At 40.7% G+C, this 13,191-nt stretch overlaps 1 protein-coding gene across 2 annotated transcripts in view; it reads right to left on the reverse strand.

The window, feature by feature from the left end:
- FSHR (follicle stimulating hormone receptor) overlaps positions 1–13,191 on the reverse strand; it is a 157,316-nt gene that overhangs the window by 40,285 nt on the left and 103,840 nt on the right. For both annotated transcript variants that reach the window (XM_040994129.1, XM_040994130.1), the window contains exons 3-4: positions 11,423–11,497; positions 11,112–11,186 (exon numbers count right to left, since the gene is read on the reverse strand). In XM_040994129.1, the coding sequence (XP_040850063.1) occupies positions 11,112–11,186; positions 11,423–11,497 (150 nt within the window). The remainder of the gene's footprint in view (positions 1–11,111; positions 11,187–11,422; positions 11,498–13,191) is intronic.

Raw genomic sequence — 13,191 nt, forward strand, 5'->3', positions numbered from 1 at the left:
ACCTCGAAAGCCCTGGTACAAGCTTAAACATTTATGGAAATTTCTTTGGTTGAAGACTAATTCTCTGAAAATACTATCACTGTTAGAACATGGTTGGCAAGCCTGTCATAGGCAGATAACTCTGACAGTATCGTAATTCCTCTACCATGCTGAACAACAGTAGGTTTATAGAAAACCAGTATAGAAAACCAGAGCTGCAAAGGGAAGGTTGTGTCAAGAGAACTTTCCTTGAACTTGTCGCAGCACATTTGGGTATTTTAGAGTAGATTTCTCTAGACTACCACAGGGACAAATCAGACAAGAGAGCACACAGCTCACCTAGAATTCTCATAGAATACCAGTCACAGGGTCAGATATGTGCTCCTTTCCTACCCATTGATGTCTACACAGAAACACATTGGGGTGGAAGCAGTGTATGGCAAAATGAACCCAAAGGGCACTAAACTGAGGGGGAATCTTTGACAAAATGAGCTTGATGTGAATATAAAAAAAGAGAAAATATTGTGATTGGCTGTCCCTTGATATTATTTGTCCTGTTAATTTGGCACGTGTGATAGGGCAGCTTTGTGACTAGGGAAAAAGTGTAACAGGATTTAGCAAACACTCTGGTATGAATGGTGCCATGTTGCACATTTCTAGAAACCGGTTATACTATTCTTACCCTCTCACACAGTGGACTTGAAGATGCTACAAGAGTTAAATTTGAGTAGAGACCTTGTGAGAAGGTTCTGGAAAAAGCTGTGAGTTTGCTCTTCCTCCACCTCCAACCTGGGAAGGATGGGATGATGCCACTTTACTTAGATTTTGAAAAGGACTTTTTGATTGTGAATCAAGTTTTGTTCTGTCCATGCAGCTTGGGGATAGGGTGATTCATGTCTGACTTTGGCTTAAAGTGGGCAGGGTGTTGGGAAATCACTGACTTCCTAGGAACTGGTCACGTTGGTCATAATTCTGTCCCAGAGTTCTCTCTTTAAAAAGACTTAAAAATAAACTCGTCTTACTATGTTTTTAAAATTATTTTTATTGGAAGGTCAAATATACAGAGAGGAGGAGAGCTAGAGTGGAAGATCTCTCATCTGAGGATTCATTCCCCAAGTGGCTGCAATGGCTGGAGCTGAGCTGATCTGAAGCCAGGAGCCCAGAGCCTCCTCTAGCCTCCTCCACATGGGTGCAGGGTCCCAACTCTTTGGGCTGTCCTCAACTGCTTCTCCAGGCTACAAGCAGGGAGCTGGATGGGAAGCAGGGAGCTGGATGGGAAGCAGGGCTGATGCCCATATAGGATCCCGGTGCATGCAATGCAAGGGTTTTAGCCTCTAGGCTACCACTCTGGGCCACTATTTTTTTAAAGCACACATAGCTGATAAAGTGACTTGATAGGATTTCATGTGACTTTATAGTGAGTTTCTTAGGCAAGCAGTTGTATTTCCATTTTACCGGTAACAGGTAAGGTTTACAGAGGCTAAATAACTTCCCAGATTTTTTGACTTGAACCACAAAGAATAATATTTAACAGGCCTTTGTTATGTCATACGCTGGGCATCCTTGAAGCCTGTGCACATACCCTGAGGAAGGCACTATTTTATTCACCAGGAAACAGAGGGGTAGAGGCTTTATGTGATCTGTTAGAAAGTAGAAGAAATGGAATTCACAGCTGGGCATTTTGATTGCCATGTCTCTCAGTGATGCACTGCCCTTTAATACTAGAGTGGCTACATAAGAACTTTTAAAATGCAAGTATCTCTCCAGGTTATATTGAAAGTTAATGGCATTGCCAAATGGAAAGCTTTAGGGACCTTCTTGTATGCCAGTGTGAAATAACTAATCACACTATCATTCTGGCAAGCAGTAATTAAAAAAAATACATAGAGGAATCACAAAAAAGTTAATATGTTGAAATGTACACATCTGTCTCACAATGAATTTCTAATATTAATTATTTAGAAAGCTATTTTAGGTATATTTCAACTTGGCCCAAGTAGATGATCACAGGTTCTGAATGGCACAAAGATGAGCATATGGGTGTTGTGCTGAAACATTTGGCTCACTTATACAGCTGGAAAGTGGGATGAGAGAGTTGGAGTCATTCCTGGCTTCAGTTCTCAACTCTTTGTGAGTAACTGTATTTATTTATTTGAGATAGGTGAAAAGAGGGAGACAGCATGTGCTTCTACCCACTGTTTTACTGCCCATATACCTGCTGTGGCAGGTGCTGGAAATGTGCTGAAGCTGGGAGCTAGGAATTCCACCCAGCTTCCCACATGGGTGAGAGGAACCCAAATACTTGAGAAATAATCTGCTGCCATTGTGATTTGCATTTTTAGAAAGCTGGAGCCAGAATGAAATCCATGCATTCTGATATGGGCTGCAGGCTTCTTAAATGGAGACTTAGTCACTGGGTGAAATGTCCACACCAGTTTTCTGTTCTGAATACCATATAATCTCTGAATTTGGAAGAAATGCTACTTGATTGCTTTAGAGGATTAGGGCAGAAGAAAATTGATTTATCAAAAGGCTTAGTTTGGGGTCTGTAGACTACAAGTATACTCAAGAACGATCAGATTTCCTGCCCACCTCCCACCCACTCCAAGCAGAGGCCCTTAATTTTGTTTTGTGAGCTTAAGGAATTCAATTACCATCTGTGAAATTCAAGTTCCCCATGTATGGAACCATTAATACATGGTTCACAGGAATTTGCAAGGGTAGCAAATCAATACAAAGGCAAAGTGTCTTTTGGTTGGTTCCTGTTCCCCACTGCCACACCATACAGTGGTGGGTGGAGCTTTACACAACTAGCTTTGCTTTCACTTGCTTTGAACTTGCAGGGTGCTCTTATACCTTATCCCTTTCTTTCCTTTCTCTACAACAATCTCTTGCAGTGGATAGGAAAGTTTCTTTTCTTTCCATTTGCCCAGGTTTGGAGGGGCATGGTACTTGCTGGTAAGTTCTCATAAGCAGAAGTAGGGCTGGGAACCTAGATCTTTGAAGAGCAAAGAGCTTTTCTGTGGTGTCTTTCTGAGTGAATCTTTGTCTACAAAGACCAAGCTGGATACAGTGTGTAAGTGAGGGAAGATGTTCATTGCTTTCCATACAAGTCCCCCCAAAATCCCATAATGTCTTTATAGCACTCCCATCTTTGCCAGAGAGAAGAGCTTACTGCCTTCTGAACCAAGCATAATTTGCAGATTGTTCACTGTGGATAAACTTGTGATTATACCACAGCAGAACATTTTTATGATGTCTGGTGAAGATGAAAATATTCTTTCTTAGAGCACTTGTCACTTCAGTCTTCACACACTGCAACACCCCAGGATATTTTTCTAAAAACAGCAGCTGCTTCCCTCTCACCCCCCTAACAGAAAGGTTCTAAGCGAGGCCCACATTGCCGGTGAAGGCCTACTGGGTGCAAATGCTGTGTTCTGTAAGGGTCCAGCAATGAGCTGGTTACAGTTCTGGCCATGCATAGGTGTCAGCGTACTCTGCTCGTGACATCCCTTACAACAGCATTGCTCCCTGCTCTTCAGCCAGCTGACCTGGTGGGCTTGCGTGTCATCAGGACTGTGTTTCTTCTGCAGCTCTGCTCCAGGTGGGCAAAGATGGGACATTCAGTTAGAACATGCTATTCCCAAGAGCTTGCAACCTAGGAGCTCATGTCATGAAAGATAAACTAGATGAGATGATTGAATGCATGGAAGCAAAGAAAAAATGATCTCGATCAAGAAATATTTCTACATGAAGTTAGAGCCAGGTTGCAGAAGTCTGCATTCAGCTGGTTTCTTCTAGAAGACACATCGAGTAATATTTACTTGTCTTTCTTTTTCCTTTTGCTTGTAGACTGTATGGAATCAATTGAGTCTACGTGGATGACTCCTTCCTCTCCATGTGCAACCTACCCTTGATGCCCACAGCCATGTCCACCATCTCCTCCCTGTGGAGATGGCAGTTCTTGGTATAACTTAAGTTCACGAATGTTTACAGGGACAGAAATATCTTCTAAGCCTCCCAGCAGTGAGGCTGCAGTTATTGATAAGAGAAGCATGCCTATTTTCTGTGGGATGGTCTTTTTCTAAGATCTTGTAAGGTTCCACTGCTCTGGTTGTCTTTCATTATGTCTGTGCCAGGTACAGACCTTGTCAAGAATGTGTCTTGCCAGGCCAGCTTCAGGGTCTGCCTCTTTACCTTGTCCTCACATCCAGAGCCCCTCAGATTCTGCTGAAGTGGTTGTATCCATTTGTGAGAAACTGAAGTGGCAAGGATGCATCCATGACTATCTTTGTTGAGCTTAAGCTGTACTTCATTTCATAGTAATTTACAGCTGGCTTTAGTTTATTAGTGCATCTGAACATCCGAAGTGTCTGATTAAACATTGGGAAGAAGCATCTGATCTGGAAGTAAAGTGGTCTACAAGATGCTGGGCTTTCTTATTTCACAGAGAGACTTCCTCTTTCCATACAAGGCCCTTTCTGCTGGGCAGAAATAGAATCAGACTCTGGGAATGACACTAGCAGCCCCAGAACTTGTGAAGGTCACTGTTCAGAAACAAAGTGCTTGAGGATAAGAAGAGATCTTAGAGGAAACAAGCCATTTTCCTCACTTCATGCTTTATTATTTCCATTTTTTGGATGAAGAAACTGAGGCTTCAGTGATCATTACATCACTGAGGGCAGTGAGGGAAAGGATTCCAGCAAGGAGGAAGAAAGCAGGGAAGAGCTCTGCTCAGCTCATCTGAGCCCTGCTTCTCACCACATCGTCTCTAGACTTGTCCTTGCATTAGGCTGCTAGTGAGGAGAAATGGATTTGATTTCAAAATTAGTGGAGTGAGGATATGCCTATCTCATCATCTGCAAATATAAGTATATCCTATGAAAATAGCATTGTGTAGAATCTGTAGATGGATGAAGTAAATGACCCCTTATGTGCGATTTGAATGGGTCCTGTAGGTGTTTTTCTTTCCCTGACAATAGCCCCTAAGTCTGGGAGACTCCATCATGATCAGTTCCTGGATTTAATATTACCCTTCCAAGATTCTGCTTTTAAAAATGTAAATTCTTCTGGGAAGAGGAATTTGAGAACCTGAAATATGAATTAAAAGATCAATAGTTCCTTGTGGGTGAGAAAAATATAGTATGGAAATTATACTGAAAAAATTAGAGAAAGCAAATAGCGGGGAAAGGCTACAGCATGCCAACATCATCGACTTCATGGTCAAGAGTTCTTGATCCTCCTAAAGCTGATAGGCCCAGCTGAAATTTCACCTTGACTGTCAGAAAAAGGAAAATCTGGCCATGTTTTCATTTGTTTAACAATAGTAGGTAAAGTTGGTTATGCCAGACAGGTTATTAATAGAAGAAACAATCATATAATCTTTATTGTGCCCAAACATCCCTGGAGCCATGGCAACATCTTTAGACATTTCCACTGATAGCCAGCAAGATGCCTGATAATTCTTCCCCATAATCAAAGCCCTTTTGTAAGGTGACTGAATTCTTGAGTACTGGTACTTTACGAGATGATTCTGTGTAGGGCTCCTAAGGGAAGCGTTAGGGGTAGGGGCAAAACTCACTATAGTTGCCTGTATCCATGTCTGTTCTGAGGGGTGCCATGTGCTGTTTTCACTTTGCTTATGTCTGAGAGCTCTGTCCATATTGAACTAGGCCTTTCTGTTATTCTAGAGACCGTCCTAAGGTATCCTTTGGTCATGGAGATTGCTCCTGACAGGTCTTCCTAGAGTGCGTTCCCTGCCATTCATCACTGTACAGATGAATTCATTGTGTTATTGTCATTGTGCTAGTACGCTGCCCAAGAACCTCATGTTGCACATTTTTTTTCCTAGAATATATGTGTGTTGGAACTTTACTCCTTGACTTAATTTCCCAATCTTATTCAGCCCAATCCATCCAAATGTAATCAGGCTGTTTGTCAGTGTTAAGACTCAGTTTCTCCTTAATCTTTACCTACTCCACAGTCCTTCCACAGTTCTTGATATATACCCTTCTTTTTCTCACAGGAAATTATCCCTCCTTATTGGTTTTCTAAGGCATAGGTTATCCTTGAGTCTCCAGGCTTTGTCCCACAAAGACTTTCCCTGAGTGACCTGACCCATTACACTGGATCTCTCCTCTTATCTGTGATTTGTACTTCACAAGTCGGCAATTGCATTGTTATTTCCCAGAGTTAATGGATGATGGTTTTTCTCCCCAAAAGAATGAGCTCCTTGACATGAGAGATGTCTGTGTTTGCCTCCTGTATTTTTCATAGGCCTTCCTACATATCCTTTCTCAGCCATCCTTTGTGAAACATGATTTCCTCCTTTCTTAATTTTTCCTTATGGCACTTTTACTGCCTGACATTCAACAACATTGTTTGTCCCCTCAACTAGAATAAAAGCTCTTTGGGAACAGAAATTCCATCCTTCTGTAATACTTTGTACAACCAACAGTAACAACAAAGGTTGGGATGCAGGATGCCTCCAGTAAGTGCTTATTCAATGATTGACTGAAAGAATGATTTCTTATCAACTTTCCAATTCATATTCAAAATTTTGGAGGATAAATGGGCAAGCACAAATAGGATCCATGGCTTCCAGAATGTATAAAGATGAATCTTTGGACAGATCATATTCCAGCCACCAAGGACAAATGAATATGGCTGTGCACCAAAAGCATTAGTGATCTATTCTCAAGGAACATTTCATGTTCCTATTTGAAAAGCCCTATGAATACTGTAGGCAATGTAAGCTTAATTCTCTGACAAAAATAGGCCAGTTAGGCTTTGCCTACCCTGTGAATTGCTGTGAGGTTCAAATTTCATAAAGTTTGCTAAAAGTGTCAAATTATAAATTAATATAAAAATGGAAAGTTTTATTCTGCAGACTGAGTGGAAAATGAGAATTAATTTGAATGGAGATAATGAAAACTTGTGGACCACTAGTGTTGAAAATAAACACTAAAAGGCAAGGGTGTGAGTCCTCTATTAAGAAACCAATGGATAATGTGGTTTTATCTGTTGGAAGAATCTTTCTGGATATGTTAAGGTTTCTGTAAGAAATATGATTTTGTCCTTTGAGAAACACAAATTCCATGTTTGAATACTTAATTGATGGATTCTTTCCAAAAGCAAATATTAGAGAAAACTCTACAATGGTAGGGATATTGCCAGGGGATAGAGACAACATCAACACTGACATCCTCAAATCAGAGACATTAATTATGCCCCGGTGCTCTCCCAGAGTCTTTGCATTTGTTAATCTAAAAACCGTAGACCAATCTTGCAATGTATTCATTTTCTTCAGCAGATGACAGAACTGAGGAACAAAGCAACAAAGTCCCATGGAAGGGTATACTGAGATAGCAAATGACAAGTTCAGGAAGTTGATAAGTATTGCCAATATCTATTGAGAATTTTTAAAGTTTGATTCTTCCAAGCACTTCATTTATTTTAACTTATTTACTATAATTCGGTGATGTAAGTCATGTTGGCATTACTGTTCTATCAAAAGGAAAACAAATTTAGAGAAGTTAAGCTTATTATACAAGGTTGTAGAACTAGCTAGCAAGAGAAGAAGCTAAGACCTGGCCCCGGCTTGGGAGGGTGGAACCTCTTGCACTTACTCACTGTGCTGAGCTGCCTCTGGAATCCTTTGCTATGCTATTTGCAACAGTTTAGCTTTTATCATTAGAAAACTTACTTCCTTTACCCCTGCTAAACCCAGTGAGACAGAGGAACATAGAAAACAGAGAGAGGATCCTAGCAAAAGATTGAGGGAGACATGGCCTGGATGTTTCAGAGTTGTCCCAGTGAAAAGCCTCCTGGAATTGTCCCAAACTGGTGAAAAGGGGCAGCGTTGATGGGATGGTTAGCGAGGTCTAAGGGCCCATGTCTCAGTGGAGGAGGGTTTTCAGTGGAGGCGGAGGTTAGGAGGCCCACACAGCTTTGTGAAATTTCTGGTGAACTTGGATTATAGTTTATAGAATAGCAAAGAGCTGTGCCCAGCTGTCTGAGAATTACTTTGACAGAATACAAAGACAAGAGAATATTGTGTAAACCTTACCTACTGATCAATAGATAATCTTTCGTATATGAAAGGTCAGCTGCAGGGAGGCCAGGCAGTAAAGAAAGAAATAGTATCTGTCATTATAATATTGATTTAAAAAAAATCCACCCAGATGAATCCTCAGGTGAGTATTCTTCTAGTCAAAGAACAGTGCTTTATATATGAGTCTTAACCATATCACCAGCAAGAAGGCTTTGATGAGGAGTTCTGATTTCTGATTCTCTTGCATTCTGTGCTGTGAAATGCGCAGCATAAAAGAGAATTCACAGGAATAGCTTGGGAACAACATATCCATATTTTTAAAAATATTTTTCTGTTTTCATCTGAAAGGCAGATTTTATAGAGGATAAGGAGGAAGGGAAAGAGGGAGAGAAAGAGAGAGAGAAATCCTCCATCCATTGGTTCACTCTCCAGATGGCCACATTGGCTTCAACCTAGCTGATACAAAGCTCAGTGCTGTTGGTTCCAATGAGTTCCCTCATCTAGTCTGTGTTCTCCTTTGCTTTGAAGTAAATGGTGTGTCCTTGCAAAGACCAACTGCAATTGTTGCCACTTACTTCGAGGCTGCGGATGCTGTTATTCGAATGTTCATATGCTCAACCATTGTCCTAATTTTGTATGTTTAAACGCTAATCCATACTTAATTGTGTTGGAGATAGTGCCTTTTGGAAGTAAGTAACTGTGTTTAAATGTGGTCTTGTGGGTAGGGCTCTAGTGTAATAGGGTTCAGAGACTTATGTAAAGAGATACCACAGATTCGCTCTTGACTCCATGTGAGAACAATAACTAGAAACCAAATTGGTCCGTAACTTGATTTTGGTCTTCATGGTTGCTGGAACTGTCATACAGTCCGATATTTTGTTATGGCAGCTCAAGCTAACGCATACAGGATGGAAGGTAACTGGGCTTTGCTTCCCTGATGCAGTCATTCAGATCTGAAGAGCCACTGTGAATGCAGTGTGGGAACACTGAGGACAGCTGCAATCTGATCACAGAATAGATGTAGAAGTATAAACAGATTTCAAATTTTTTTTTTACCAAAGCACCAAAGTAAATTTTTAAAGTTTATTGAGTTTACTTGAGAGAAAGAAGGAGAGAATGAAAGAAAGAGAGGAGATTGTTCTTACTTGCTGCTTTACTGCTAAAATGCTTATAGCAACTAGGGCTGAGCCAAGCAGAAGCCAGGTGCCAGATTCCATCCACGTCCCTGACATGGGTAGCAGGAGCCCAATTATGTAAGTCATTCTCTGCTGCTTTCCCAGGAGCATTAGCAGGTAGCAGGAAACTGGAACATGCAGCAGGCAGGACTCAAATGGGTGCTCATGTGAGATGTTGTCATCACAGGGGGTGGTTTAAACCCTTCTGCTGCAATCCCAGCCTCAATGGTCCTCATTAAGAAGAATGATCAGGGGCCAGTGCTCTGGCTTAGCAAATGAAGGCTTTAACTGTGGCACCCGCATCCCATATGGGTGCATGTTGAAGTCTGTGTTGCTCTGCTTCCAATCCAGCTCCTTGCTAATGTACCTGGGAGAAAAGCTGAGGGCAGTCCAGATCTTTGAGCACCTGCATCCATGTGGGAACCTGGGGAGAAGCTGGTGATTCACTAGAATTAAAAGATCAAGTTATTTTTTTCAAAACTATGCAAACTAGGGAGGTGCAAACATTTATGAAAAATGTATATTATTGGTTGGATGGCTGCCATGGTGGTTAACACAGCACTTGGTATGTTCACATCCTATTTTTAAATGTCTGGGATTGAGTCTAAGCTGCTGGGTTCAGCTTGTTTATGACAGTTACCCTGGTAGGCCACAAGTAATGAATCTAGTGCTTGGGTTCATATTACCCACATGCAATTCATAGATTGAATTTGGGCTTCTGCCTTCTAGCTGGCTGAGTCCTGGCTGTGATTGGCATGGGGGAGTAAATCAGCAGATGGAGGATCTCTGTGTCTCTTGCTCTTTCTGACTTTCAAATATGTAAAAATAATTAATTGAAATGTGAATTATGAAAAAATTAAGCCTCTTGAAACTGAGCCAGTTTTGTAAATCGCTTTAGCTAATAAAAAGCATCAGAAAATGTTGTATTCAAATTTCCGTGAAAACTAGCTGATGACTACCTCCTGGAAATGGATCCTTCTTGGAAGACAGCTGAGTCATCCTAATTGGGATCATTCAGAGCCACCACTCTGAGTTGACTTACCTACTAACTACAGATGTGTGATGGATTTCAGATGAGTTCAGAGAAACATACTCTGGGTCAGCAGAATCATTCTGTTGACTGATTCAGAGGGGTGAAATAGGACAAATGGCCTTTGTTCCAAGACGTCATCTTCAGTGGTGGCTGCTTACGCATTGTTGGCATGCTAACAGACAACACCTCCACATACCTGTTATTTCCATTATTTTTATGGGGAACCAAGGTGAGAGACTAATCCTGTGATCTGTTGCTGATCAATGGACCCAGGCAGTTTTAACTTCAAAGTCAGTGACCGCTTTGTGTACTCTAGAGTCTATCAAGCCCGTGGTGAATTTAAAAGCCATTTGAGTGAAGAAGTAGTATGTTTATTCTTTGAGACAGGCCCAAAAAATAAAACACGAAAGACCTCGAATCTCTCTGCTGATAGCACACCATGTATGTTATTGGCTTAAACTTATGAAACAAACACTCTAATGTCTTAGGGAAATAATGCATATATGCAGAACAAGAGAGATAATATCCTTGAGTTCAAGGTCCCAGCTAAATACTAGCTAAAATTTTGGTGACATCTCATTAACATGAAATTATGACTGAGTTTTTTTAAGAGGTCTACATGACAGTCCCATTAATGCAAATAGCACCCCTTATGCCTGTTTTTGCAAATGAAAACAAAATGCAATTATATTAGTGAAATTTACTCATTAAACTATGCTAAAATTTATTTCTGGAGTTGTGTAACTCCACGTTTACCACCCTGACTTCCTTGATTAAAAGTAATTGCTCCTTGGACTAAAACTAGGAAATTTACTAGATAGTAATTCAGAAATTCATAATGGAGGTAGCACTGGGATATATGAGTTCTTACAGATATCGGAGATTGGGAAGGTTCTGGAAGGCTTCAGGGTTGATGTACAGCAGGTTGTTGGCCTTTTCAATTCTACTATAAAAGAAAGAACATACAAATAATTTAAACAGCAAGGAAGGTTATAGAGTTTTTACATTATGTACAGTATATCAATAGTTCCTTTTGTGCTGACTTTAACATCCTATTGTGGCTTTCTAGGTATCTGAGTACAGAGCAGAGCCAGGGTCTCCTAGAAACATAAGAGAATTTTGAGGCTATTATCAAAAAGAGTCCCATGCCACTGTCCCCACATCCCTGTATTTCTTGCTTACATTTCATGTAACTTTGGTAGGTTGGAGAATACCTCTGCCTCTATCACTTCCAAGACTTCATTCTGAGAGATCTCTCTGCAGAGAAAGAAATACAACTCAAGTCAGTTCAGTTACATTCCATAAAGATTTCTAAGGCTCAGTGTAGAATCTGATGCCCAGGAGGATTCATGAGATCACCAAACTCCTTTCCTGCTTTTAAAGAAATCAGCATGGGAATGAGACAAAATTACCAAACCAGTTGCTAATCTGTACCAAACACTGGAAGAATGCACCCAAGAAAGTGGCTCAACATGGAGATCATTCAGATGTAGAAATGGAGGCCCGGGAAGGAGAGTTGATTTATACAGCATGGGAACATATTTGTAGTTCCTTAGAACTTCGGTCAACATATTTTTAGTATTGGGACAAGCAGTACTTTTTGACTTTGTTGGTGAGTTGACCTCTGTTACAACAACTTGCCTGAAAATTTAAGGCAGAAGTAACTATAGCTCATAATGAACGAGCTGATGTTCCAATGAAACTTTGTGGAAATGGGGGACGGGATAGACCAGATTTAACCTTGGGATAGTAGTTCAACAACCCTGCCCTAGGCCATAGAGTCAAGTTCTAATGTGGCTTTGATAGATGAAAATGCTAGTTCAGTCTCTAAAGATAAAGGTTGAGTTAAATGCTCTATCCCTCCAAACCATTGTCTAAGTGAAGGTTGTTATTGAAAGCCTTTGGCATTAATGATATCCTGTCCTAAAATATCCAGAAAAGATCCTTCAGGTGCCAGCATTTTTCCTCCTAGTGGAGTTTGAAGGCAGTGGAGAATGAAGTCCACTGCAGAGAAACCCAGAGCCTGTGGGAAGAAGGGCAGTTTAATCAGTTAATGTTTATAAAGTGGCTCACAGATGAAACGTGCTATTATTAGGCCTCCCGAGGAAGGCTCTCATGAAGTTTTAATGTGGCAGCTGAGAGCGTCTCAGGAAATTTCACAGGCAGTGTGCATTTAAATTGGGTAAGCATAGGGACTGTCTGCTGACCTGATATTGAGCTGAAACGTTCTAGAAAGGTTTCTGATGAGGGGAAAACCCTGGAGGGTAGGTGAGAGAGAAGCCTTGCATAAGGGAAGATTAGGAGTGATCTGGGCAGTAACTGACCCTCTGAAGGGGGATGGTGACATTTGGGGCTTGGTCAGCCAGTGGTGGAAAGGCCATCTTGAGAAAGTAAGGAGACGTTTTGGGAGAGAAAAATCTCTTCTTCTTTCCTTATTCTAAGATAGCATCTTTCATGATTCATCTGGTATATTTAAATCTCTATAGTTTTCACAGTTGGACATAGATGAAGGTAGTGTGTGGGTGTATGTGTCTATTTTTTTTCCTTTGGTTTGCCATTGGCCATTTTATATTTTTGCTTTCTGCTTTGCAAATGGAGGTAGTTCTGGGAGGTCAAGGGATAAGGAAGGGAAGTACAGTGATGGACTTGGAAGATGACATTGATTTGAACACTTCAAGGAGTTGTGGGGAAGAGTCTCACAGGTGAAGAATAAAGGATGAAACAAAAGGAGCAGATGACATGGATAGTTTAAATGCAATTTAGGTCATATTCTCCCAGAATTATTTGTAAGTTCACCAACAGTGAAACACTCATGCTAATAAGAAATATTTTCTTACCTATGTTCATGTATTGGAAATGTCCTTATCTGGGTTTTTTTTGGCAAAAACAATCAGAAATTATTAGAACAAACAAGCCAAGAATCATATCTAATTTAATTATTTCAACAAGTA

Source organism: Ochotona curzoniae, unplaced genomic scaffold (genome assembly GCF_017591425.1).
Source record: "Ochotona curzoniae isolate NIBS_2020 unplaced genomic scaffold, NIBS_Ocur_1.0 contig_883, whole genome shotgun sequence".
Taxonomy (NCBI): Eukaryota; Metazoa; Chordata; class Mammalia; order Lagomorpha; family Ochotonidae; genus Ochotona; species Ochotona curzoniae.